This window comes from Oratosquilla oratoria, chromosome 4, assembly GCF_046742065.1.
Source record: "Oratosquilla oratoria isolate Oo_2021 chromosome 4, ASM4674206v1, whole genome shotgun sequence".
In the NCBI taxonomy this organism is placed as follows: Eukaryota; Metazoa; Arthropoda; class Malacostraca; order Stomatopoda; family Squillidae; genus Oratosquilla; species Oratosquilla oratoria.
In genome coordinates this window covers 26,850,571-26,864,116 of record NC_134780.1, presented here as the reverse complement: position 1 = coordinate 26,864,116, position 13,546 = coordinate 26,850,571, and the positions used below count along the sequence as shown (strand labels likewise).

The following is a 13,546-nucleotide window of genomic DNA, read 5'->3' as shown; positions in this document are numbered from 1 at the left end:
ATTGAATTCCATCTCCCACCTCCTACTCCATTCACATACTTTATTGAGATCACTCTGTAGCGACTATCTTCTACAGAGTTCACTTTTTTCAACAATTTTGCATCGTCCGCAAAGAAGTTCATATAACTTTCAATTCCTTCATCCATATCATTAATATATATAGCAAACATTGTTGGGGCCAGAACTATTCCTTGTGGAACTCCACTTATCACTTCATCCCAATTAGAGTGTTTGTCTCTTATCACCACTCATTTTTCTTTCATGCAAGAAGTCTTCCATCCACTTCAGCAGTTTGCCATGTATTCCTCCTGTAATTTCTAATTTCTTTAGTAATCTTAAATATGGCACCCTATCAAAAGCTTTTTTCAGGTCTAGAAATGCACAATCAGCCCATCCATCTCTTTCTTGTATTACATCTATTAGCCTTGAATACAAACACATTCAGTTTGTGATGCATGATCGTCCTTGTCTAGATCCAAATTGCCTAGGATTTAGTATGTTGTTTTTTTCCAAATGCCTTACCCATCTAGTTTTGATCATTCACAAATTTTAGCTATCATACTTGTAAGAGAGACTGGTCTATAGTTAGTAGGGTCTTCCTTGTTTCCCCCTTTTGATATTGGTACTATACTTGCTCTTTTCCAATCTCCTGGAGCTTTCCCTTCTTTCAATGAACTATTTATTAGACTATGTATTTTGTCTGTTAGTTCATTCCTGCATTCTCTCAAAATTCATTTCATCTGGTTCATGCAATTTTCTGACATCGAGATTACTCAAGTGATTCATTATTTCAATCCTTGTCACTTCTATCTCTTTCATAGGGGGTACTTTCTCCTCCCACTCAATATCTCTGAGTTGTATGTTCTCCCTCGTAAACACAGATTTAAAATACTTGTTCATAATTTCTGCCATTTCTATTACCTCTATGTATTCAACTTCTTGCTGTAGTTTCTCTAATTCTTGTTTGTTTTTCAGTTTCTTGTTTACAAATCTGTAAAATAGTTTTGGTTGATCTTTACATTTTTCTATGACATCTTTTTCATACTTTCTCTTTTCTGCTCTGCACACTTGTACATATTCATTTCTATAACTAGTATATATTTTTCATTTTTCAGGTCTTTTGTCTTTTTCCATTTTATCCAAGCTTTGTTCCTTTTGTCTTTTAACTCCCTACATCTTTTGTTGTACCAACACTTTACATATCCTTTTTCTTGTTTTTGTCTTGGAACATACTTTTCCACTCCTTTATAAGTTTTTGTCAAAATATTCCATTTCTCTTCTACTGTTGTTTCCTCCTTGTGTATCCTTTCCCAGTCTGCTTTTTGAAAGAATTCTCTTATTTCATAAAAAAGAAAAGAAAAATCCATCCATCCATCTTCCCTTTCTATATTGTTCATTTTGTCATGTATTTTCCTCATTTAGTTCCAGTTCAACCAATATGTGGCCATTTTTACTTATTGGCGTCTTATACACAATTTTGTTCACTATTTCAGGTTCTGATGTGATTATTAGGTCCAGTCTCGATGTTTCTTCCTCATTTCTATACCTAGTATTCTCTTGACCCCATTGTGTCATTGTATGTTCTATGATTATGTCAAGCAGTAGATTTCCCCATAGGTCGTCTCCACCCTTCAATGTCATCTCTTCCCAGCAGATTTCTTTACAATCAAAGTCACTCATTATAACTATTCTTCCCCCATCTTCCATTATCTTATTTAGTGTTATCCTTGTGTCTTCCAACATACTTTTGTGTTTTCTCTTCCCACAAGGCAGTTTTAGGAGACACATAATCTACTACAAAGGTCCTGCTCTTCCCATCCCTGTCCTCCACTTCCATCATAATCATCTCTACTCTATTCTTTCCATATGTGACATTCCTCACATTTATATCCTTTTTAATCAGGAACATAACTCCACCCCCTTGTTTTACCTCTCTGTTTCTAATCCAATAATTATATGCACCATGTCCTACACTGTTGGGTGGTAGTGGCCCTTTCAATTTTGTCTCTACAATTCCCATTATGTCCGCTTCTTTTTCCATCATGTAATTACTCAGTTCGTTCAAGCCTGTTATTAAGCCATCTATGTTTGTGTAAGACACTTTTAATTTTCTGTTACTTCCATCCTGTTTTCCGTTTCCTTTCCGTTTTTCTCTGCTATGAACCATTTCCTCACTTTCATATCCACTACTCTCCAAAAGAATTTCTCTTTTTCAGTCCCTGTTCTTTTCTCTTTATTCATTTCTCTTTTTATCCATACTTGTTTACACTGATCACTGTCAGCTAGTTTCCCTGTTTTTGCTAAGATATCTGCTGTCATTTGTGACCTGAATTTGACCTTAATTGGTCTAGTCTTACCTGTATTGTATTTCCCTAGTCTATATATTTCTTCAATTTCTTTCCCTGTTTCATGTCCATCCTCTTGAACTATTTCTAATATCTTGTTTACCTTTTCCTTTCCCTCTTTTACTCTTGTGGTCCTATTTGGACTATACTTCTCTTCCATCCCAAATATAATTATACATTTCTTTTTGTCCGCTATGTCTCTTACTATATTCTCCTTTTCTCTCATCAGTTTAATAACTATGTCCTTAGTTTGTTCTTTCATCTGTTGTGTCACTATATCTCTAAATACAACTTTGTTGTTCTCTTGGACTTTTCTCCAACCCTGTGCTTCCTTTGCTATGGACTCTTTTAATTCCTCATTCTCATTTTTTACTGCTTTTAACTGTCTTTTTAATTCATCTATTTCTTTAGTTAGGTTTTGACTCTCCTTCTTTAGTTCTTCCAGTTTATCAACTCTTTGGGTAACCTGTGACAATTGGTCAAACCTAACCTCCCATTCTTAGTTCATTTTTTTTAGTTTCTCCTCTAGATTTACTAGTCAGGGGAGGTTGTCACCTCCTCCCTCATTAAATCCATAAAAACAGTTCTCTTTCCATTGAGCTGCTATTATCTATATTTCTGCTCTTGACACCTCTGCTTCCTTGTTGTTCCTCATCTGTGTATTCTTCCCCCGTTTGTTTACACCTCTCCTAAGATCCGTGACCCATTTGTCCCCTTCCTCATTTCCTTCCATTTTCCTCAATAATCCCCCTCTTTCTCCTATTTCTTCACCTTCCCACTACACCACGAGCTTTCCCCTTCCCTATTAATACAACAAGGTACTCCCTCATCGTTGAGATCCACGAAAATTGCACCTCTTTTCCGGAGTTCCAATCTTCGCCGTGTATCCAACGTACGTGTGTGTGTTTCACCATGGTCTTGGATCACATGTTGGACTTGTGATCGACAGTTACTACCTTCCCAGAAGAGAGTTGTACGTGCATATGTATTTACCTAGTTGTATTTTACGGGACGAGTGTGGGTGTCTGTGTGTGCACATGTGTGTGTGTGTGTTTTACAGAATTAAGAATGGTACTTGTATCTCTTTACTTCCATTACTTTATCATTTTCAAAATTCCATCACGTGGCGTCCTTCTACCAGCTGGATCCTCAATATGGCAGCAGCTGTCAGGTAACTGATGACTAGTACTGTTGGTATCCAAAGACACCTAAACGTAAGTCAATTCTGTGGTCCACCAAAACCTAGGCTAAATTATTGACTCTGAACCAGTATTCCACAAACCAGTCTTGATCCAATAGTGTTTATGCTTAAATATGCAGCAAAAACCTTTCTAATCTCAAACACACCTCCTATCAAATATGTTTTAATTACATGTACATACATAATTAGCAGTGCACTAAACTGTCTGCCATTATTTTTACTGTCACTGTCCTCCTCCTCCTCCTCCTCATCATCATCATTGTTGCCAATGGAGCTAGAAAAGCTAATTTCAAGATAAATGTGAAACAACCAGTACATATGTTTATCAACCACATTTTTTTCTGAAAACTGAACTATAAAAAATCTAAAAAAAGATTTACAATCATGCATACCATTACCATAAGAAATTCTAAAGACAAATACAATTATTGTTATAAACCTACCTTGTAAGTTCATCAACTCTTGCAATAAGATCATCCTTGACTATATTAAGAGCATTTCTGGGAAAGAAAACCAAAATAATATAAGCATAAAATGTCAAGGAGAGTACACTTATCTGAAGCCTGAATATTATCACAACATTTTGACAATACAAAGTAATAATTAATTTAGATAGATTTGGGGCAATGGATTGATGATCATATCCAGTAATATCATATGTCACATTTAGACAAAGAACTATGCTGATACTGTATGTCTAAATCAAGGTCACCACCCTGCATAAAGAAAGTACCACATGGAATTGGCCAATAAACTGACTCAACCTTACCTAGGGACCATAACTCTCCTTCAAGTAAGAACTTGAGCAACAAATTCACTGATACGTTTCTCATTTCTTTTTAGAAACAACAACAAACTTTCAATAAAACATTAGATATACTTACTTGGTAGCAAGCAGTTCGTTGTTTTCCATGATGAGATTTTCCACTTCTTTCCCCATACCTGTTCAGAGATGGGAATAAAAGCATAGGATCAACAAATGCCACACTTCTTTGTCACACACATGAGCTTTAGCAGAAAAATTGCAAAATATAATTAAGATAAAAGAACAAATACAATCATTAATGAAAAAAAATTCAGCCCAAATATTAGCAAAATTAAAATAAATTGTACCGCTGTGAGAATTAAACAAAACTGCACAGAGAAGCTTCATACAAATGTCTCCTAATCCAAATGAATGTGCATACCAATTCACATATTTTAGTGCTATTGTGTTCATTTGTGCATGTGTGTGTGTGTGTTTATGGGTATCTTCAAAAGTGAGAGAGAGAGAGAGAGAGAGAGAGAGACAGAGAGAGAGAGAGAGAGACAGAGAGATAGAGATAGAAAGAGATAGAGATAGAGATAGAGAGAGAGAGAGAGAGAGAGAGAGAGAGAGAGAGAGAGAGAGAGAGAGAGAGAGAGAGAGAGAGAGAGAGAGAATAGGTGGAGGGGCAGAAAAGAGAGACAAAAAGGGAGAAGGCACAGAAAGATAGGGAGGAGTAGGGGAACAGGAAGGAGACTAGGGAGAGAAGAGAATAAATAAGGAATTACAAATGACGTGTTAATGTCACTGTAAAGAAAATCTGACCAAAATGCACTAAAATATCTCCTGTACAAGTTAACTATGTAAATCAATAGCATTCTTCCTTCATCTTCCCTCACTGGTCATCATTTAATCCAATAAAGACAACAATGGGGTGAATATATCATTCAGATCTGTACTAACTCATTATAAGAATTAACTCTTAGATTTACGAAACATCTGAAAACTATGAGATAAACTGGAACTATTGACTTTATGACTATTTTGTTTACTGGTTTAGGCAAGAAGTGAATCAATTACAAAAGTGTTGTATTGTGATGATGATCCCAAAAGGGAGGGTCAGTTATGCCTAAAAGTAACAATTGTACGGAATTATTTCAAACCTCATTCTAATAAAGGAATATCTTGTCCATATATGGAGGACATGATCAAAGTGCGATAGGTATTGTAAATAATTTCCTATTATCAAAAACTGCTTATACATTATCCAAAAGCATAAAACTTGCCCACAAATATCAATTCAGTGTCTTCTGAGCTGGAAGAAAAATGTGGAAAAAATATTTGTAACATAAATAAAAAAGGTAAAATGGAAAATAAAACATGATAAAAATTCTTACCAAAGAAGTTGTCAGTAACTATGGTTGGCGAGCCCATGATCCAATCAGTCCAAATGGTTTTGTTGGTGAAAATGGGGCAAAAAATTAATTAATGTTCTCAGGATTATCCACTGTGTGTGTGCAGGTCTGTGTGCGTAGGTGTGTGCAAGTGTGTGTGTGTACATGTATATGTGCATTTATGTGTGCATGTGAGTATGTGTGTGTGTGTGTACAAGTGTGTATATGTATTTACCTAGTTGTATCTTACAGGAAGGGGAGGTATGCTCATCGTGTGCTGTCTTTGTATCTCACAGTGTCTAGTTTGCTCTTAAATTTGTGTATAGTTTTTGCACACTATTGTTTTAATCAGTTTGTTCCAGATGTCCACCACTCTTAGTGGAAAACTGTTCTTTTCTCAGGTCTCTTCTATAACTATCCTTTTTGAGTTTCTTTTTAGGTCCATTTGTATTTCTCATGTCCCAATTTAGTAAGTCCTCTCTATCAAGGACTTCTGTACCTTTCATGATTCTGTAAACGGTCACCAGGTCACCTCTTTCTCTACTTTGTTCCAAAGTCAATAATTTCAATTTAGCCAGTTTCTCCTCATATAACAGGTTTGAAAGTGTTGGGTCCATTTTCGTGGCTGCTCTCTGGATTCTTTCAATTTTCTTTATACAGACGCTCCTCAACTTACATTTTAGTTACGTTCCGAACGGCCGAACGTAACGTGTAAATGAACGCAAGTTGTTACTGTACGTTCCAGTAATGTATGACCGTTCATACTGTACTATACATCCATAAATTCTATTACCGTATCTTATAAATCATTAATCATAAACATAACATTGTAAAATAATAACATCAATTTCCAAATAAATTAAATTCAAGCAACATAAAGTGAGATGGTGGAGGAGAAGGAGAAGGAGGGGGAGGGGGAGGAGGAGGAGGAGGCAAGGCACGTTCAGTCTGTCGTTTGGGCCATGTAAACAATGGACGCAGCGTCATGCGTAAGTATCGTTTGAAAGTCTCGTACTACGAAGAGCGCACTAAACTCAAAAATTCACTAAAATAAAAAAAATAAAAAAATAACATTTTTTTTTACAATCACTTCAAATGTAAAATCGAAAAAACGTTAAACGAATGAACGAAAGTAGAGGAGCATCTGTATTCTTTTTTTTGTACTGGGTGACCATAGTGTCACAGCATACTCCAGTCTAAGCCTTATTAATGTGACAACTTTTTAACCATTTCTTCGCCTAAATAGGTAAAAGCCACCTTTATTGATCTTAACAAGTTGTAAGATTCTCTGACAATTTTGTTTATATGTTTATCAGAGGACATCATTTGTGATAATTACTCCCGGTCTTTCTCAGATCCCACTTTCTTTACTTCCTTTGTTCCAATTTTATATTGTCCTGATATTCTTTTCTTACTTTTTCTGAACTCCATTATGCTACATTTCTTAATGTTGAAGTCTACATCCCACTTTTGGCTCCATTTCCAACCTTGTTTAGGTCCCTCTGTAGTAATTCACAATCTGTTTCAGTACTCACTTTCCTCAGCAATTTAGTATCATCTGCAAAGAAACTCATGTAACAATCCACATCTTCATCCATGTCATTCACATAAATAGCTAACATATTGGAGACAATACTGATCCCTGTGGAACTCCACTAATCACCTCCTCCCAAGCTGAATTCTTTTCTCTGAGCACTACTCTCATTTTTTTGCCATGCAAGAAATCCTACATTCAGTTTAGTAATTATCTTGTACCCCACTTATTTTTTCCAATTTTTTTTTTTAATAATTTTTTGTGTGGTACTATGTCAAAGGCTTTTTGCAAGTCTAGGAAAGCACAATCAGCCCATCCATCCCTTTCTTGTATTACATCTATCAGTCTTGAGCAGAAACAGATTAAGTTTGTGGCACATGATCTTCCCTGTCTAAATCCAAATTGTCTTGGGTTTATTATATTGTTTTCTTCCAGGTGTTATATCCATCTACTCTTAATAATTTTTTTCACAAATTTCAGCTACAGTGTTTGTAATGGAGACCTGTCTGTAATTTGTTGGATGTTTCCTCCTTTATATATTAGTACAATATTGGCATTTTTCCAGTCCTTTGGTATTTTTCCTTCTTTGAGTAACTTATATTATGTCCATTAATTCATCTTTACATTATTTTAGTGTCCAGTTTGCAATTTCGTCTGGGCCATGTGATTTCCTGACATCAAGGTTCGTTAGCTGATCCATTATTTCTTTTTGTGTTATTGATAATTCCCTCATGGGGAGTGATCGCACTCCAATTCCTTCACCCCAACGCTGTACTTTAGTGAAAACCAATTGAGGTGATTGTTCCTGACATCAGCCATTTCTAAATCTTCTGTATACTCAATATTTCTGTGGCGTAGTTTCACCATTTCCTGTTTGCTTTTGAGTTTACCATTCACATATCAATAGAATAGTTTGGGTTGATCTTTACATTTTTCTATGATGTCTTTTTCATAGCTTATTTTTTCCTCTCTGTGCACTTTTACATATTCATTTCTATAGTTGATATATATTTGCCACTTTCCATTTTTTTTTCCATCTTTTCCAAGATTTATCTTTTCTATCTTTAGCCTCACTGCATCTTCTATTGAACCAGCATTTAATGTACACCTTTTCCTGTTTCTGTATTTGTACATATTTATTCACTCCTTCATTATAAATTTCCATCAAAATCATCCATTTCTCTTCCACTTATGTCTCTTCTTTGAAAGTTTTCCCAATTTGCATTTTGAAAGAATTTCTTAAGTTTCCCATGGTCCATTTTGTTGTACATCAGACTTCATTTTCTGTATTTCTTATTTCTTTCTATATATCCTCCTTTATTTCAATCTCTATTACTATGTGGTCACTCTTTCCAAAGGGTGTCTTGTATTCAATTTTGTCCACAATTTCAGGTTCTGCTGTAAATATTAAATCTAGTCTCAATGGTTCTTCATTACTTCTATATCTGGTATTTTCTTTTACCATTGTGTCACTGTATGCTCTATAGTCATGACAAGTAATACATTTTCCCATAGATCCTCTCCACCTTTCACTATCATCTCTTCCCAACAGATTTCCTTGCAGTTAAAATCTCCAATAAGTACCAGGTTACCTCCATCCTTCAGCATCTCATTTTATGAATGCTTTGTATCTTCTAACATTTTTGAATGCTTTCTTTCTTTCCAAGAGCCTGTTTTTGGGGCACATAAATCACCAAACTTTCTACTTTTCATGTTTCTAAACTTTCTACTTTTCATGTTTCTGTCTTCAACTTTTATCATGATCATTTCCACACTGTTTTTACCCTATGTAACCTTCATCACATTTAACATTTTCTTGGCCAAAAACATGATTCCTCCGCCCTGTTTCTCATTTTTGTTTTTAATCCAATAATTATATAACCCATGTCTAACACTATTTGGTGGTGGAAGACCCCTTAATTTCATCTCCACAATCCTGAGATTCTGTCTATATCAGTATAGGCCACTTTTAATTTTTTTTTCTTCTCCATCCAGTTTTCTGTTCCTTTCATTTCATCTACCTTGGTGTACAATTTTCTCAGCCTCATGTCTAAGACTCTTCAACAGAACTCCTTGTTTTCAGTCTCCATTCTTTTCGAGTTTTTTTCTTTAGCTTCATCTCTTAGTGCCTTCTCTTCTTCTCTTTCCTTAACATTCATTTCTCTTTTTATCCATATATTGTTGTAATGTTCACTCTTTGGTAACTTACCTGATTTTGCCAGTATGTCTTCTACCATTTGTGATCCGAGTTATATCTTTAGGGGTCATGTATTTTTACCTAGTTGTATTACACAGGAAGGGAGTTATGCTCGTGGTGATCTGTCTTTGTATCTTTCAGCATAAAGTTTTTTCTTAAAATTTTGAGTAGTATTTGCACATGTGCATGCATGTACTTGTGAATTAGGGTCTATGATTTTTTTTTTTTATCATCTCCTCATTGAAGTTGTGAAAGGCAGTTATATTAATTTTCCTTTTATAATCCTCTTCAACCAGGTAGTGAAATACCACCTTTATGGTCTTCAGCAATCTATGTCTCCCCTGCCATCTTACTGATAAATTTGTCATGTGACAGGTTATCCCTTATCAACACTTCCAGATCTTTCTCCTCTCTTGGCTTTGTGAGTGTCACTTTGCACTGAATAATCTAATAAGGTCCTTTCTACAGTAGTTATGCCTGTTTCTATATCTCTACATTTTCTGGCAGTAAAATTCATTTTCCACTCTTGACTCCAAGTACGTATGTTATCTAAATCTTCTTGAACAACCTGCAGTTCTCATCTCTCACTTTCCTCATGATCTTTGATTTGTCTGCAAACATGTTAGCATAGCTTACTGTATACCATCATCTTTATCAAACCAATCTTGCTCTAGTCACCTGTTCCTTTACACTGGGACCCAGCACTCCACAACACTGCCAATTGGTGTCTGTTCACTGAACCACATAAATTCAATATGGCTGCCCTCAACCAAATGACAACAAATGAATACTCCAACAATCTTGTTGGTTCTTTTATTCTTTGGTCATTAGGTTATTCTATACTATATTCAACAATGCCCCACTGATTCCTCTCTTCCACCTGTTTCCCATTCCTCCGACTCATTCAATCACTCCACAGTCACCCATAAAGTTACATTCTCAATTTTTTCAATAATTTTACCCAGGTAATTGGCCCTATTTATCATTATTATTTTGTACTCTGCTTCATTCCATGCTTTCATTTTTGGTGGGATATATACAACTACAATGTCTCTCCACTTCCTCCATTATAAGTCTCATATGAATTATTTCTGCTCTTCATTCTCCCATTACCATTATTTCCACTATATTTTCCCCCCTTTTCTGTCCCTACACTATATGGTATACTTTCCTTCACCCACTTGAATATTACTTTCCACTGAGTCTGGTCTCGGCATAGCACATTATGTCTGGTTCTTTCTACTTTAATTAATTGTCCATCTCCAATTTTGTTTAGACCAGTCTATCTTTACTAGTGCTAACAAGTTCTATTTTATATTCCAATTGATTCTTTTCTTTCTGTCTGATCTGGACCTTTTCTTAGATAGCACTCTTTTGATCAAACATTCTCTAATAAAACAATGTTCTCTTTTGTTCAGTCCTTTCCTAAATTTTTCCCTCAGCTTCTACCATTTTCTTTCCTTTTTTCCTCTATTTCAAATAGTTTCCATTACTTATTAACTTGTTCACTGCTTTCCAATTCAAACTTAATTTTCATTGGCAGTGCACCTCCCTGTACATATCTGCCTTACTTCTAATTTCTTCACATATGCCTTCCTCATTGCCCTAAATTACTTGCACAATTTCCTTTGCCATTTGCTTTTCTTTCATTTCTAATTCTCTTGTTGTTTAATGATCCTCTTTCCATCCTACAATAATAAATTTATCTTTGTCTACTAACTCTCTAACCAGCTTTTTCTACTCTGAAATATCTTTATCACTTTCTCCACATCTTCAATTTAATTTCCTTTACTGTTGTTTCATATTTTTTTTATTTGGAATTTCCCTCTTCTTGTATATTTACCCACCCTTTCTGTTATTGCTTGATCTTGCCAATTTTTTCTTCATTTTCCTTCTCCTTCACATTTTCTTCCACAATGACCTTCATGTTCATTTTCAAATTTCAACCCTCTTTCGAGTTTCTTTTAAATTTGCCATATCATTTCATTGCCTATGTATAAATGTCTGTGTATGCATAAAGGTATGTGTACAAATGTGTGTAGATATCATGTCTGTGCACAAATGTGTGTATGAATGAATTTAAGTGTATAGATGTGTGTACATTGGAATGCATGCATGTTAATGCATGCATGTGTAACCATGTATGCATGCATATGTTTATGTGTTTGCATACATGCATGTGGGCGTGAATGCATGCATGCCATGCATCATTTCTGGGGTGTACATGCATGCATGTCTATGTATATACCTAATTGTAAAAACATGGGGTCCTGTCTCTTACTATCTATTCATCACACCAAGATGTAGGGTTCCAATTTGGGTTATATCACCAAACTCTTCAGTTATCATACCTACAGAGTGTGTGTGTGTGTATTTGTGTGTGCACATGTGTATTTACCTTTTACCTAGTTGTATCTTACGGGAAGGGTGCATTTATTTACCTAACTGTATTATACGGGAAGGGGAGCTATGCTTGTGGTGACCCATCTTTGTATCTTACAACATCTAATTTGTTCTTAAATTCTTGTATGGTGTTTGCACATACTATTGTTTCATCCAATTTATTACATACATCCACCAATCTGTGTGGGAAACTACTTTTTTTCAGATCTCTTCTATAATTATTCTTTTTGAGTTTCTTTTCATGTCTCCTTGTTTTTCTTCTATCTCACTTTAATAAGTCTTCTCTCTCAAGGACTTTTATGTGTGTGTGTCTATCTGACACCTTTTAGATGAGTGGTCTTTTATTTTGAGCCCTCCTAACCTTGACCAAGTGGTCTTCTCATATACTTTTGACCACCTCCTTCAATAACCCGAACAAACCAATCAGGTCCCTCCTCTTTCTTTGAGCCTTTAATGTTTGCAGATCTTGCCCTACCAGACTCTCCTGTTGTATTTATCTACTTGTAGCATATGGGGTTGAAGCTGTGTTCATTGAGTCTCATCTCTGCCTCCACTTGTGAAACTTTACCTTAAATTCAATTACCTTGTTGGCCTGGAATTTATTTTTATCCAACTTCATCAATAAGTCTATGCATCCATATGGAATGATATATTTCTTAAACTTGTTTAAACAAACTTCATTTTTCAGTTTTTACTTATGTTCATTTTTCATCCTATAACAGTAAATCCTCCATGTCCATTTTTCTATACCTTCCTCTGATCTAAATGTCATTAAAATGTTGCCTTTTTCTCTTCACTCTTCCAACGTGGAAGTCCCATTTCAGTCTTTCCTCTTGTGTATTGTCATTTACACTTATAATCATTCTGTTTACCACCTTTTGTATTCTATTATTCTTACATTTTTCTTTAGGTGTGGTGACCACACCACTGTTACATATTCGAATCTGGGACAAATCACTCAATAGTTTTCATCACATCCTCATCCATGCAATAAAATGCCACTCTTAAATTCTTCCTGTAACAGTCTGAAGATTCAGTTTAACAGTTTACAATCCCCTTATTTTTCACTTCTTTCACATCACCTTCAAGTAAATTTACATAGATGCTAATTCCATTCATTGTTTTACTTATACAAAACAGGAACATTACAGGTGCCAGAACTGAACCCTGTTGTACTCTACAACTCACTCTCCAATTCAACTTTCTATCTCCCACTACTATTCTCATACAACTATCATTTAAAAAGTATTTTCTCTTCAACCCACTTCAGTGTACTACCTTTCAGGCCTCTTTTTCTAACTTCCAAACCAATCTTTTGTGAGACACTTAGCCAAATGCCTTTTCCAAATCTAAGTATATGCAATCCACCTATCTCACACTCTCAAGCAGCACATCAACCACTCTTGTATAAAAATTTAGCAGGTTGGTTACACAAGTTTGCCTTTCTAAATCCAAACTGATTCTCAGCTAAGATTCCTTTTTCTTCCAAGTACAGTCAACTCTCAATTAACATGAGTTTAATTAACGCATTTGCAATTTAACACAAGTTAATTTTCATGGATTTTTTTTAAATAACACGACAATTTCAATTTAACACGATTTGAATTTGGCAGTAAGAGCACTGAGAGAGAGGGCCTCCACGTGGTCAGTCTCCCGCACTCTGTTTTGATCTCAGTCTAAAGCTAGCCCACTCTGTGAGTGGAAGTGTCTGTGTTAAAGGTAAGGAC

The 13,546-nt window shown here is 35.3% G+C and overlaps 1 protein-coding gene across 23 annotated transcripts in view; it reads right to left on the bottom strand.

Annotated features, from left to right (window-relative positions):
* The window catches only part of syd (JNK-interacting protein syd), a 138,637-nt gene that overhangs the window by 105,041 nt on the left and 20,050 nt on the right, over positions 1–13,546 (bottom strand). For 13 of the 23 annotated variants that reach the window (XM_076183725.1, XM_076183718.1, XM_076183719.1 and 10 more), the window contains 4 exons: positions 5,689–5,706; positions 4,431–4,488; positions 3,990–4,046; positions 3,444–3,533 (listed from right to left, as the gene is read on the bottom strand). In XM_076183725.1, the coding sequence (XP_076039840.1) occupies positions 3,444–3,533; positions 3,990–4,046; positions 4,431–4,488; positions 5,689–5,706 (223 nt within the window). The remainder of the gene's footprint in view (positions 1–3,443; positions 3,534–3,989; positions 4,047–4,430; positions 4,489–5,688; positions 5,707–13,546) is intronic. The other 10 variants (XM_076183733.1, XM_076183735.1, XM_076183736.1 and 7 more) reach the window with 3 other exon arrangements.